At 35.5% G+C, this 15,078-nt stretch overlaps 1 protein-coding gene across 5 annotated transcripts in view; it reads left to right on the forward strand.

The window, feature by feature from the left end:
- Positions 1 to 12,898, forward strand: part of SBF2 (SET binding factor 2) — a 258,173-nt gene extending 245,275 nt beyond the window's left edge. For 4 of the 5 annotated variants that reach the window (XM_027651193.1, XM_027651191.1, XM_027651190.1 and 1 more), the window contains 6 exons: positions 740 to 973; positions 5,557 to 5,661; positions 7,048 to 7,241; positions 7,656 to 7,743; positions 9,919 to 10,050; positions 10,333 to 10,886. In XM_027651193.1, the coding sequence (XP_027506994.1) occupies positions 740 to 973; positions 5,557 to 5,661; positions 7,048 to 7,241; positions 7,656 to 7,743; positions 9,919 to 10,050; positions 10,333 to 10,431 (852 nt within the window). In that variant the 3' untranslated portion in view covers positions 10,432 to 10,886. Of the gene's footprint in view, positions 1 to 739; positions 974 to 5,556; positions 5,662 to 7,047; positions 7,242 to 7,655; positions 7,744 to 9,918; positions 10,051 to 10,332 lie in introns of all 5 variants that reach the window. The other variant, XM_027651189.1, reaches the window with a different exon arrangement.
- Positions 12,899 to 15,078: the final 2,180 nt, after the last annotated feature.

Consider the following 15,078-nt stretch of genomic DNA (forward strand, 5'->3'; position numbering starts at 1 on the left):
TAGTGTTTTCTTTCTCTTTTTTATGAAGAAAACATTTTTCCTCATATGAAATGGTGTCATAGTTGATAATTAGTCATAATAACAGAATCAGTCATTATGAATGAGCATCAGTCTTCAGACTTCAAAATTGCCCATTCACCTGAGTCGGTCATTCCTTTCAAGTAAGGTGCATGCAAACTGAAATTCTTACCCTATTTTTTGACAGAAAAGTAAACCCCACATTTTTAATACAACATTCTGTTTTAAACTGCTCTGAAAGACCCCAGGTCTCTGGCTGCCTGCTTTATATTACTGTGTTTTTTTCCAACTGGCATATCCACCTCCATTACACAGCCTGTCTCCTTTCTCTGATGGTAGAGAGTCTTGGATTTTCTGCTGAGAAAAATTGAAGGGTGATTGCTATTGGGTGCCTTTTATGTGTTTAACAGGAGGCACAAAGACTGTGAGGGTGCTAACTACATGTGCTGAATTAGAGTTCTTGGAAGGCACCTGGTTTAATAAAGGATAAAATTGAGTGGTATATTCCCAAAGCTTGGGCATATTCCCAAACCTGTTAATTTTAGGTTTTGATGTGACTGAGCCAATTAACCAATTAGCAGATTAGCAAACTGCAGTACTACTCACCCAGTGCAATATGCTGTCTAATTTAGAATAATCTAAAAAATGCATTTATGATATTCTAAGTCTGAAATTCAAAGGCTTCCTTTCTACCATTATAATAACCCTTTGTTTCAAATAGGCACTGAAACCAAATGTAAATATGTCCAGCCTCAAAAAGTGGGATTATTATGTAGAAGAGATTTTGGCTACAGGTCCTTCTTATGATTGGACCATGGTACCTGCAAAGTGCAGTGTTTCAGAGGAAACGGACCAAACAGATGGTTCACTCTCTCAGACTAAGAGGAAAATAGTATGGCCATGTTATGATGATGTTAAAAAAATACAACCTGATGCCATCACCAGCCTTTTAAATGTAAGTACATGTGTTACACAGAACAGTAAGTGCTCCTATGCTCATGAATTTTACTTTTTATTTAATTTGCTACCTTATAGATATGCTGTATTAAAAGGATCATGATGTCAAAACAGGTGTGTAGTAAAACTGACTGATTGAGCTTGAGAAATTATGGTTTTTCTGGGAATTAATGAGACTTCCTGCAAAGTTTATGATGTTCTGAATGAACACTTTTCTGGGAGTATGCTTCAGTTGTAGTTACTAACTAGTCATGGATTGATTTTTTCCCTGTCTGTTTTAAAAAATAAAATTTTAGATTGCCTTCTGAAAGAAACTGTTATTTTCTTTTGGGCAAATGTTGAATCTTGCTTTCTTGACCTCTCTAGGTGTGTGGTAAAATAACAGAGACACGGATTTCCAGACATATCAGAATAGAATCTGACACTTGTTGATTTTTAAACAAGTGGGAGGCAGATACACAAATATAAACTGAACAACTTGGCCCAAATTTCTCAGAAAAGCTTTCCATGATTGTTCTTATTTTATTCATGTTTACTAGAACCAAACTGGTAAATTTAGACTCTTCAAAATATTTTGGTACTTGAAATAGATGCTTGATTTTGTCTTTTTCTTGTTTGGGCTCATTTAGGCTGCTTAGGTTTTGTCCTTTCTTCATCAGCAGATGAAAAATGATCCCAGCATCATGATAGTTGTTGTAGTTATTTAGAGTGATTTAACATCTGTCTTCTCTTAAAGGTTTGTTCGTTGATTATAATTAATTAACAGTCCTAACATTTGGTTATCATCTTAATTGATGGTGCAGGAAAATGACAAGGGCATTATTCACTTCCTGGAGCCATTGTTTCAAGCCACATATATATCCAGACACACATCAGCATGCAGTTTCTAATTCTGAAAACTCTTTGAAGACTTTACCTTGTATTAAAGCTGGGTTTACAGAGCCTAATATTGCAATACTTGGAAAATTGGGACCCTGAATTCCCCTGAATCAAAGATGATTTTTAGCAAAGTCTTAATGCAGGAAGTTTCTAAATGGATGTGAGTCCTTGAAGATAGACTTGCTTTTAAAAGAAAGCTTTATTCTGGCACATTCCTGAAATTTCCTTTGGTCTGTTCCTTCCAATCCTAATTGATCAAACACAGGAACAATGCCCAATTAAAAAAAATGATCTCTTGTAAAACTCCCTTTGACTTCTTAGCACTTGTAACTTCACAAATAAGAAGACAGTACAGTCTGTCAGCAGGGGTCATACCAGGGATTGTTCAGCATACAGAGAACTTTCCTGTCAGGTAACTGGAGGCCACAAGTACATCAGGAATACAGCAACAATGATGTTCTGCATTTCTTCCTGGGGTAGATGCCAAAGTATCCATATACACAACTGTGAGAAACTGCCATATAACAGGGAAATTAGCCATATTATATTCTAAAGATATGTGGGTCAGGTTTTATAGAGTTTAAATATTATTTGTGAATTAGATTATAGTAATAAAAGATAGCAATGGAAAGAACATTTGGAAAACTCTGGAGAGGTCGTATAAAGGTTACAAAAATATTCTTCTAAGTTTAAAAAGCAAAGAGAACTTTCTTTTAAAACAAGTTGTTAATTTAGGGCTATTGCTGATGCGAGAGAAAGACCTCTCTTTAATCGTAAATCCACTGAGAATGTGTTGGTATCCAAAAAATGTTTGAACTGAGACCATATTTAGCATCATAAATTACTGGAGAAGATTGATTCTCACTTAGTTTATAATGATAAGCCCAAATTTGTTTGTTCTAAAGATATTTTTCAATCAAAAACTAGACAGTGCTCTTCAGGATGCAAAGCTGAAACAGAGAAGTTATCGAGTGGCTTAATTCAGAATTTTCATGGTACAATGTGATACTCTTCTGTTAAGAGTGGATCAGATTCCAGTAGTTTTAAGAATTGTGAGAGATGAACCTGTGTATCAGTTACATCACTGAACATTAGATGGTGATTGCTTTGAGCAGGGCTGGCAGAGATGCCACTTCAGGGTGCCAGTCCTGAAATTAGCTGTGCTGTAAATATACACTGTAAAGAAATAATGCTGTATAAGGGGTCAATGAATAACCAGCAGAACAATAAAAATGGCACTTCTGATTGTGAGCTGGTTTATGACTTCCAGTTATGTGCCAAAAAAGCTGATATGTCCAACGAGACCATGAACCAAAAAGTTTATTCCAAATATTGAACAACTGACCATGTGCAACTTGTTGCACTCACAAGTCTGAACACTTGACAGAGGCAGCATCTGGATCACGGGATACATATTCAGCATCTCCCCATTTGTGGTCTCAGAAGCCTTTTAGCCCAGGAGTTGAAGAGACAATACTGACAAGGAAGGACTTCCAAAATAGAATCCTCTGTCACACTCAGGACAGTTCACCGTGTAGGACTTTGTCCAGATTGGTTTGTGTGTGCACAAACACGCTGTGGATACAAAGAAGGTGATCAGTCTCCATAGTTCTGGGTGTTCTGCAGAGTCAACTCGTGTCTCTACCATTCAAATATGACAAAGCAGGTTACTTAGCAGATCTTTTGAAAGGCACAGTAATGCTAATTGCTCGTAGTTGCTAATTACAGGAAGTGGATATTCTTACAATTGTATTTGTTGTAACCTTTCTTTATGCTTCTGTAAACCTGCAACAGAAGAGGAACCAGAGAGATAAATTTAAGGATTTTTTTTCTTTTAAGGAAATGCATCTATTCATAGTCCATTCCACACATGGGAGAAAAAAAATCTGGCGTTTTCAGTAAAATTTAAAACTGAAGGGGCAAGAGTAAATCTTAGTGATTTATTGACATGTATGTTTTTTACATGGGGCTTATTGAAGGAGAATTTATTCCTAACTTTTCAAGTTATATATAGGAGATTGTTGAAAGATTTTCATTTTAAGTTCTGGAAGCACTACTCACTGTGGAGCCAAAAAAGAAGGAATGTGGCCCAGTTGCTAAGTAACAAGTTTCAGTTACTTCCAGATTCTGCAGAGAAAGACTCGTGCTCAGAAGTCAAGACTAGGGCAGAAAGAGAATGATCTGATTAAAACCTGACTAACTTTTAGCAATAAAGAGCTTGTATCCTTCTGCAGCAATTTGGGAAGCCTTTGAACATAAGAAGTCTGTAGTAAATTGATTCTGTTTTATGTCTCCCATCCAAAAGCATTTTACATTCAGCACTTTAAAAGAGAAGCAAGTAATCTAGAGAAGGCTTTAGTCTGGCTTGTATTCATCATTCCTTATTTTTGTATCTACCTGTGAAGATACTCCAAACAAAACTATTCTGGTTTTGTTTTTTAACAGGAAGAGAGCCTATGTGGCTTGTGTGGCTTTTGACTACCAGAATTTAAAACTTCTGGTTTGATTCTTGCTGTTAAACCACATTTCTTATATATCATTTCACTTTGGAGTTTTCTAATTTACCTTCAGCAAGGAAGAGTTTGGCTTTTTTATTTTCACTTATGAGTTCAAAATCTAGTTTGGAAGTTAATTTCATGGTCAAAATGTTTTCTTACTTTAAAAATATAATAATTTTCTGTCTTCCAATCAGTAGCAATGTCCTGAAGAATTTTTCAATCAAAAAAACAGTAGGACTTGGAGAATATTATGAAATCTACTTTAATTATTAGGTAGAGACTTACTACCTAATGAGTAGAGACTTACTTTCTCTACTTTGAAAGTAAATGTCTTGGGGTTTAGTTGACTTCTGTATAGTATGGGAAGTCTCTGCCCTATGGCAATTTTTCATTCCATCATCAATTCTTAGTTGAATTTGCAAAATTGAATTTTTAATTTTTATTTTATTAATAATCAGATTTTCATAACAATACAGTTGTTGAAAGTAAAAATGCAGAAAGGAAGCATGGCAAGGAATATGGACCACACATCAAAGTCATGACAAATGTATCAATGAGTGTTCACAAGTAAACATAAACTAATAAAATTGCCTCTTTTTACTTAACTTTGCACTATCTTATTAGCAGGAAATAACCCTAACTAGAGGTTATCAACATAGGTCATATTCCCAAGGTCCACAACAAGAACATGTTGTTACAGTTTGGCATCCAAATTGAATAAATCTTTCTGTTTCATTTCCTTCTTTTATTACAGCTTTGTATCACATTTTATAAACCAGGGTAAATGTTAACATTGGCAATGTGCGATGTTGGCGTCACCGCGCAGAATTTGTTCTTTGTAAATATTTTCATAGAATACAGCCTGTCCTTATCATTGTTGTGTTTCTGTTGGGACAACTGGTGTTTAATTTTGTGTGTTCAGGAGAACTAGCAGAGAATTTAAAGCATAATGGCTCCCCCAACCTGGGACATCCAGGAAGAATGATGTGGCTGATGCTGTACTTGGTTGCCTTTGACTCCTGAGTCCAGTGGATTTCATTTTATAGCTCATTTGACAGAGGTTTTTGAACTTTATTGGACAAAATGGCCTGAAGGGTCACTGTGTAAAAACATTGGCTTAGAAGATGGTTGTATAAAAATGATTGCCAGGAAGTGATCAGTTAGAAATGTTTATCCTTAAGAAAACCCTTGTTATTTGTTTCAGGAAATCGAAAGGTTGGAAAGTAAATTAAATCAGAGCCCAGAAAGGTGGCAGCTCTTGTGGGAAAGAGTCAAAATGAATCTAAAGGATGACACCAGACAAGACAATGTAAGTAGTAAAAGAGCTCATCCAGTAGAATAATTCCATTCCTGCTATATAGGCTACCTGGGGCACTGACAAAATCGCTGTATTTCTTGGAGTAAAATACTGCTTTTGAAAAATTGAATATGTTGTTCTAACCCATGATACTGGCTTTATATTTCTTCATGTAGAAAAATATATTTATACTTGTGCTATTTATCTAATTGCTTTTCCAGAGTAGATGAAGGCATATGGAAAACAAGCATGAGTATTTTACTAATACACAAATATATGATTTTATCTATTTAAAAGATTTTTTAAAGTACAAAAAAAGCTGAAAGTAGCCAAAAGGACATCACAGAGTTTCAGAGATAAGTAAAGATATTCCCATGAGTAAATGGAATTATCACTTTCTAAATAAAGGTAGGAAGTATTCATGCTTGTGTTTCCAGTTCTTGGCTGTGGTAAAAAGAATAGCTGACAATATAGATATTTCCTAAGTCAAAGGCTGCCTCTTTGCTATCTGTGTGCACTAGGAATAATGTTAGATTTTTTTTTTTTGTGAGCTTTCCCTATGAACTTGTCACGGTAATTACCAGCTCAAGACTGTACCCCAACTCTTCAGCTTCCTGTGCTTGTTCAGATTTGCCCCACTCCATGCAGTGGTTAGTCCACAGCACTGCTTTGTTATCTGTCCTTTGCTGTCAGGAAAGCAATATGCTTTATGTCTGTCAGTCATTCACATTCACTTCATATCCTAGGCAAATTCAAGATGAAAAAAGTTTCATCCTAGCAAAGCAGAGTTGGAAGCAGAAAATAAAATGCAAGTAGAAATATATCTGATGTCAGTCTCCTGTCCTAGCTGTTATTTAAGGATGCTCAGATACATACAGTAGCTAAGGGTGAACTCCAAAGAACTCTGTCTCCAGATTGCTGTCATTTAGATTAAGACCAAATTCAGGATCCCTCTTTTTCCAGGTTACTGAGATTCTAGTAAAATGATATGAATCCATAAAGTAGCCCTTGGAAACTGCAGTCTTTTTCTTCCCTCCCTTCCTTCACCATGGAATTAGGTCAATTTATTGTATCCAAATATCTAATTAGTTCTAGATGCTTCTGAGAAAGCAAGGGAAATATTGTTCAACGTTCTGTCACTGGAATACGTGAGGCTTTTCTGAAAGACTAATTTCTCACACCTTGTGAACCCTTCTGCTTAAGAAAACCATGGAATTGCCATCCCTCTGGCTTCTCTGAGGCAGCACTGACTTGTATTAATAAGATTATTTTTTTTTTGGCCTCATAATAATTCACAACTTACATGTTGTACCACGTATTGTCAGGATAATGTTGAGACACTCTCACAATGCAAGACACATTGCATTACCTTTTTTCTTTTATTTTCATCTCTTTTAGCTCCGGAAACATCCTTCTGGCTCCTCAGGGATGATGTCAGCTAATCTACATTCCTATCAAAAGAGGTCTTTGTTGGAAATACCTGACAGTGGGCTGGGTGAGGAGCAGAGTGCAAGCATCTCTCCCTCTAATGGAGTAGACAGAAGAACAACAACGCTGTACAATCATTTCACATCAAAGAATGATGAAAATAGGTAAACCAAATAATCATAGAGTATTTATGAATATTTTATTAGATTGGTAAAATCTCTGCCTTAGGAAAAAATGAAATTTTTATAGGCATAGAGTGCTTTGTGACTACCTTATTCCTTCTTTGTGGTTTTGATTACATTAGTTGTCTTGATTGGTGGGCTTCTGTCTTTTAGCATCATCTTTCCGTCTTCCCTTTTATTAAGTACACAAGCAAATAGCTGTACATTTAATGCATGCGAAGTACTGAAGCAGTTTTTGTCACAGTTACCAATAACTAAATGATAGGTTTGAAACTGATTAGTTTTAGTGCAGCAAAAGAGGTGTTTGAATATGAATGTAGCCACTTTGGGGCCTTTGTATATCAGCATATTCATATTATGGAATCACGTGCCACTCCTATTTTCTGTACCTTTCAGATCTTTTGAAGGTACGCTGTACAAAAGAGGGGCTTTGCTAAAAGGTTGGAAACCTCGCTGGTTTGTGCTGGATGTGACAAAACACCAGGTAAAAACCTTTTCAGATGATGGACTTTTTTTATTATTAGTTTGCTCCTTTTTTATTTACTGGATTTGTACAGATTGATTTTACAAACAATACTAATAATGATTATTTTCAGATGTGATGTGTGTTACATCATCCTAGACCTATCTATGTTTATCTTGAGTATGTTGTAGCTGATACAGCACTCTGCATGGACAGAGGGGTTTTAGTATTTTGCTTTTTTTGAAAGAGTGATAACTATTTAGCATATAATCATTAAAAGACTTCTTGGACTGGAAGTCATGCATTTTTGTTTAGGCCCGAACATTTTTTGCCTACTTCCCAGCTAAGGGGAAAAAAATCCATGTAGTGCCTGAGGACATTTTCTGGGATTTGTGGTATACAAGCACTACATTTTAAGCACTGCTAACTCTAGAATATAATTAAGCAATTAAGTGGTGAACATAATTTGCCCTTTAACATGACCTCTTTAGTTTCCAAAAGAACTGAAAACTCTTTTTTGAACTTGAGGGAAAAACTTAGAAGGTATCTCCTGGAGTGCAGTTGGGCTGCTGAGAGCTAATATCATAACTGAGCAAGTTTAATTCAGGCGTTCATGTTGAATCTGCAGTAGTTATTGTACACTCAGTGTGTATTTTGTAGCCTCTTTGCTCCTCAAGCACTTTAACATGAGCATTTTTCTTTGCAAATAAAAGGACATTATCTGCTCTGGAAAACCATAATCTGAATTACTTCAGCAGAAAAATCCATTTACCTCACTTGACTTTTTAGTGGCTTTCTGTAGCCTATATTTGAGAAACCTGACCTGGAATCTCTGTATGAATGTCTAGTGTGGAGAGCAGGAACACAGATATCTCTGAAATGAGTTTTGTGAATTGCTTAAAATGGGTTAAAATTTCATCTCAGATCTTTGTTTCTAAAAATCCTGAAATGCCAAGTTCCTGATTGCACAATCATTTCAGGTGCCATACATAGCCGTACTTTAGATTAGTCATAGTCACATAAATTTAGTAGCAAAATTATTCGTATATATTGCACCTAATCATTGTTACAGCAAAGAGCACCAAAACCAGAAAAGATCTGTTGGTCTAAGCTTTTTATCCAATTTATAATGTATGCCAGAATTCTGCAGTAGAAATTTTTGGCCTCGGGTGCTTCAAATAATGGTGGGTCATGAGGCAGTAATCTTCATTGAGCCAAATATTCCACACAATGGGGGTTGTAACCTTTGAGACTCATGTCATACTTTTGTTTAAAAAATATTAATTTATTGTAGTCAATACACTTAAAAACATGTAATATAGATAAAGACAGTCATCTTTTGAAATGCTGATTGAGCATTTTTAGATTAGTATGGTAAAATATCAGCAAAAAGTGCTGATTGTAATTATTCCTCCTGATACACAGGAGAGAAGGTTCATTTTGCAGGAGAAAAAAATACTTTCATTTTTTGTATGACCAAATATCCTTCTGAGTATCATAAATGTACGATTAATACAGGTCAATCTTAGTTGGAATTCTGTTGTTTGACCTTTGCTGTGAAGATTTGTGTTACTGTTTTGCATTGGTTTTTGGGAATTTGTTGGGGTTTTGTCAGGTTTTTGGTTTGGGTTTTTTTTGGAACTTGTTTGCATGTTGAAACTCAGTTTACAGAGTGAATAATATTCATATCAAAGTATCTTTGTGAGGAAAAAAAGAAAAAGCAGACTTCGTTCAACCACTATGTGCAGTATAGGAAAATGTGAGTTTTCTATGTAGTTTATAATTACCTAAAATTACACTTGAATTTTTGCTGATCATTTTAAATTCTTGAAATACAGAGAGGAAAGTGTTCTGTTAATGCCTTGGTGAAGTAAAGCTTTTGAGTTAGTTTGTGTAATGAACAGTGAAGAGCTGATTCTGTTACAAAAACTAAGAAGGAATGCTGAATCCTAAAGACCAGGTTCTGCTTACGTGCTTCACATGTCCTGTGCCCAAAAGCAATCCGTGACTATTTGCTTCTCTGCCATGAAACCCTGGTGACAAAATACTTTTTCCCTCATCTCCTTGGGTCCTAATAATGTTTGTGGCTTCCACCCTTACCACTCCATGCCCCCAGGCTGTACCCAGGAAAAGGGAAGAAAAGTGAAATTTCCATCTAAATAACATATTTGGATTTCCTTATCTCTTGTGTTCCAGCTGCGATACTATGACTCTGGTGAGGATACAAGCTGTAAGGGACACATAGACCTTGCAGAAGTAGAAACTGTGATTCCTGCTTCTCCAACAATTGGAGCCCCGAAACATGCAAGTGAAAAAGCATTTTTTGATGTAAGTACATCTGGTCTTTACTTGATCTTTATGTGAAACTTTCTTCCCTCGGTGTGTTTAACCTACTACTTTCAGCCCTTTTGAAAGGTGTGAGCTGGGAAGGAGCTGTCATACCATCTCAAGACAAGGTTTTACGTAGCTAGCATCACTCTCAACAGCAACAGTTCAAAAATGTGACATTCACACCCAATTAGCACATTGATTATTACAGTTCAGAGTTTGCCAGTTTCCTTTTCTGTGTGTTGACTTGTCTGTCTTTGTGTTCTTGTTTTTCCTTTGCAGTTGAAGACAAATAAACGTGTGTATAATTTTTGTGCCCAAGATGCACAGAGTGCTCAACAATGGATGGATAGGATCCAGAGTTGCATTTCAGATGCTTAGAAAGGAAAAGCATTCCATGATAAAGTCACGTTTAAAGCACCTCTTCCTGGAAGAAGCTAAGTTCTGGAATGTTACTGACAGACAACCTGCCTTCCTTACATTTCAGCCATTAAAGTTCAAAATATGCTAAAGTTCCTTTTCTGTTTAATGATTATAATCACTGTAACTGCTATTTTTTTTTCTGCAGGGAGGACTTGGAAAAATAATAATCCATTTATCCTGAATTTCCTCTTTCTTCAGTACAATTCCTAGCTGTAAAAATGGGCTGTACTTGCACTATCATCTAATCCCGGTTTTCTCATTTCAGAGATATTCTATTAGGAAACCTGTCTAAAGGAATTTGTAGAAATTTTCCCTCCAAGAAGAAGTGTATTTTTACTTTATTTAGATTTTTAAGCAGAATGTCCTTATTTCCAAGCTAGTCATGAATAAGAGGGAACATGTCTACAATTCCTCCAAACAAATAAATAAATAAAGCTTGTGAGTCCAGTGACATACATATCAGGTTGCCAATGTTTATAGACAGTTGATATTTTTTAAAGACCAAAAAGTGACTTTCAAGTGTCTTCTCAGTGTGCAGGTCATTCTCTAACCTTGTGCTCTGCTGAGTGCTTCTGCAATGTCGTTATGGAATTTCAAATTCTAGGGATTATCTGAAGACCATAGCACTTTTATTTTGGATCCTGTTTGCAATTACAATGGGATAAATGAAAGAAAACTGGCCAACACTATCCAGGAGAAATGGAAAACAACAAACTAGGAATTCAGTAGAAGAAAGATCTCTTATGTGTGAGTTGTATATGTTAATTTATATGCTGTTCTGCTCACTGTAAAATAAAAAATAACGAACATGATAATGCACTAAACAATGAAGCAAGCACTTGCACTGAAATCTTTAAAATGCAGACATTTTGCAGGACAGAGGTAAGTTATTTGTAGCAGAACAATACTAGCTAGTTAACAACATTTACAGATATTAAATATGTACATAATCCAGTTTGATGTGTTGTGATTTGATACTTTTTAAACATTTTTTGCACATTAATTGGAAGACTGTTTATAGATTTTTACTTTTGATGAAATTGTGTTTGTTCTGCTTAAAATCCTGGCAAAACGTTTTTAATAGCCCCAAATTAGTAGAAATTTTACAGTCTACAAATAGTGAGAACATTGAGTAGAATATGTAGGTAATAAAGCCATTGTTTTTACTTTGAAATGTTAATATGTTAAATAGCACACTAATATTACAAAAGGTCTGTATATATGATTCACTATTTTCTCATTTTTCCAGACGTTCTGCTTGTAATTTAATGTCAGCCTAACCAAACTGACTATACTTACAAGATTTTTCAGTTATTAAATTTTGTGGGTTTTTTTATAACTAATGTATTTTGTCAGAAAGGAACCTAGATTTCTCACCACACACAATAGGAAATGCAGCTGTTTTTAATGCCTTTGCAATTTCAAAACAAAAATATGAAGGATTTTTCTAGCATTTTTCAATTGACAAATTTCCACCTGTGACAATGGTGTTTGCACATTTGTATTTTTCTTTGTATATGAAGTACTTTTATATGTACTTTGTAAAATACTGATTGTGTTCTTAGGTTATATGAAAATATACATACCACTGCTTATTTTGTAACTAGTTAATTTTAACTCTTGTATGTTATGTGATGTATGTATGCTAACCATCTTGTAATAAATACACTTCTTAAGGAAGAGTAAAACCTTTCCTTTTACTGTAAAAGAGAAAAAAGCAAAACCCACATGTTGAAATATTCCATGGGCACAAGACAAATCCTTATTTACTCTGTACTGAGAATAGTGGGTGTATTAAAAACTATGTGGTCTTTTGTATACTTGTAAATATTCTTACATCAAAGTTGCACTTGAGCATCCTTAACTCAAACACTTGTCAACAGTAACACTAAAGAAATCAGAATTTAAAGCAAAATTATCATTCTAACAAGTCTCAATGTATATAGCCTTTACTAAAAGGCTAAAAAATACATATAGTGTTTGTACTAAGTCATTGAAAAATGACGTTAAATAGATTTTTAAAAGAAGATTCTCTGTTGTGTTGCAACATAAGTCAACTGCATACTTTCACCCTGAAACGTCTCTCACTCATATCACTTTATGCAACAATGATCTAGTTCGTAAGAAATAAAACTTAAAAAATGGCAAGGTCTTGCTTGAGAATGTGCATCTAAATTGAGTAACTGAGTGCAGTGTGGAGTAGCAGAGGTAAAATGGAAAGGGAACGTGTGACAGAGGTAGGGGACCTGTGACAATTCTGGGATGCTGTGGTGCTTAGATGATACAGTTTGCATATTGAGCTTGGCATGGATGGTAATGTTGCCTTAAATGTTGATCTCAATTTTTAGTGTCTGTACTGATGGAAAATGGACTTGAGCAACTTAACTTAAAAATATCCAAATAAAAGCTGAAATGAGATAAATTATATTTGTGGTGTTTGTATAAGGAATATGCGAGGGAATGGTAGAAATAGGCTCTTCGTGTGAAGACGCAAGGTTTGCAGTGTCCCTGAGGGTCTCTTCTTTGCAAAATGAAGATTTGAACAAAGACTTAAGAAAAAATGTGGAGAAGTTTCCATAGCATGAGCTGCAAGGTTTGCCTGTGTGTTTAAGTTGTGGCAGCAGCAGTAGAGCATTAGAAACAGAGAATTTCTTTGGGAAAAATTCTGTGTACGAAAGGATTCACCTTCATATTCTATGAAAATTTTCCAGAAAAAGGAACCCATCCAGGAGTTGGGGAGGAGGCAAACGTGCTTCCTCTGGTGTGTCATATCACTGATCCTGTGCTGTGTATCGCAACGTTCCTGCTGTAGAAAAGAGAATTACAATGGGCCTTACATAAGAGAAGAAGATTGTTTGCCCTTCTGTGCTCAGTAATAAAACATCCACATAGTAGGCGATGGAATGAACTGAGTTTAAGCTTTGAAGAGTTGTTACTGGGATATTATGTTAGTGATTTCTTTTTCCTATCTAAAAAACAAGTGTTTTCTATAAAAATTCTTACTTTTCATGGAACCTTAGAATTAGTACACTAAAAAATAAAATACTTAGCATGCCACAAGTGTGGGTCAGTGGTTATGTAATGATACACAAACAGCTAACAGACCCAAGAACAAATGTTCAGAATTTTGTATCACATCCCACACACATTATTTGTATTTGATATTTTGTGAATTTCAGACATAACAAAAATTTGGCGATCTTGTCCAAATACTGTCATTTTGTCTTTTCATCCTGTGATATTCTTGGAGTATGTGTAAGTGGCTGCACCACATTTCTCATTTTTCATATTTGTGATCATCCAAATATTTTGTCTGTTCATGATTATCCTGTGGTTGCTTTGGGGAGTCAGAAAACTGAAATCAATCTACCCATTCCCCAGTTATGCTAAAGTTCATGCTGAGTATCACTGTCACCCCTACTTTCTGGAGTATTGTCTGCACTTGATCAGTTGCTTCCCAGATTTTGCCTACTGGGCAAGCCAAGGGCAGTGTCAGCATCCACACTCTCATTTGGGAAATTTTTGTCTTTGAGTTTTTTCACATATAACTTTTTCTTAATTGCCAAATGAAGATGCTGCATTGTTTCCTCTCTTCACTTACTAGTCCAACCAGCCTCTCGAAGGAGTGGATTACTAATACAAATGCTGCTGATGAGAATTGGGTTTGTGTTTCTTTTTCCATAATACAGAATCTTCAAATCAATTAAATGTAATCAGCGAAAGCTACTATCTTTATCCACAATCGTATTACAATAATTAAATAACTCCTCTTCTTACTACTGACAGTTATGGAAGTTTCTCCTTCATCAAAAAGCTGCCTTTGGGAACCAAAGGGACTAACACTGATGTTCTTTGAAATAACATTAAGAGCTGTGTTCTGAAATAACACAGCTCTTAATGACTTGAGATTGTCATAGTGCTCATCCGAATCACTCCTGAGAAGAAAAAGAGTCTTTCTTAAGCTGAGATACTTGATTTCTTACATAGACTCCGTATGTTGCTTCCTAGAAAGTTCTCAAGACCCCATCTAGGAACAAAAGGTAAAAGCTGTTTTAAAGGCAGACCCTCCAACATATTTTTTTTTGTTTATACCTTGATCCCTATGCAGACCCTGCAAACCAGCAGATGTGTGTACTAGTGGCAGCTGAATTATAATTCCAGATCGTTAGTCATATCTAGCCAAAATGCTCTCTTACTTATCTTTATTTGTGGTGGTCTAATCTGCTCTAGTCTGATCTCTGCTTCTCTCAGATATCGCTTGTTGTCACCGTCAGTGGGAAATGGCGTTTTGTTCAGTTGAAGGTTGCGGCATATAGTTCAATATTCTTGCTTTCTCTTCAAATTTTGCTTAGATGTCAGAAATGTTGCTTGATTTTGGCACCTTTACTGGTTTTCCATTGTCTACTCTTTGGTAACAATGTTTCATTTAAGTATCTTGTAGAGGATTCATGGAGAGCCTATATTTTTATCTCTAAAATAGGCAATAGTAGAAGATGGAAATAGTTAGGCTAAAAGGAGCACAATACTATGCTGAAAGGAGATACAAAGGTAGCAGTTGTTTCAGGTATTAAGTAGTACTCCTTCCTTACCCTCTTAATCACCTAG

Source organism: Corapipo altera, unplaced genomic scaffold, assembly GCF_003945725.1.
Source record: "Corapipo altera isolate COAL_440 unplaced genomic scaffold, ASM394572v1 78, whole genome shotgun sequence".
NCBI lineage: Eukaryota > Metazoa > Chordata > Aves > Passeriformes > Pipridae > Corapipo > Corapipo altera.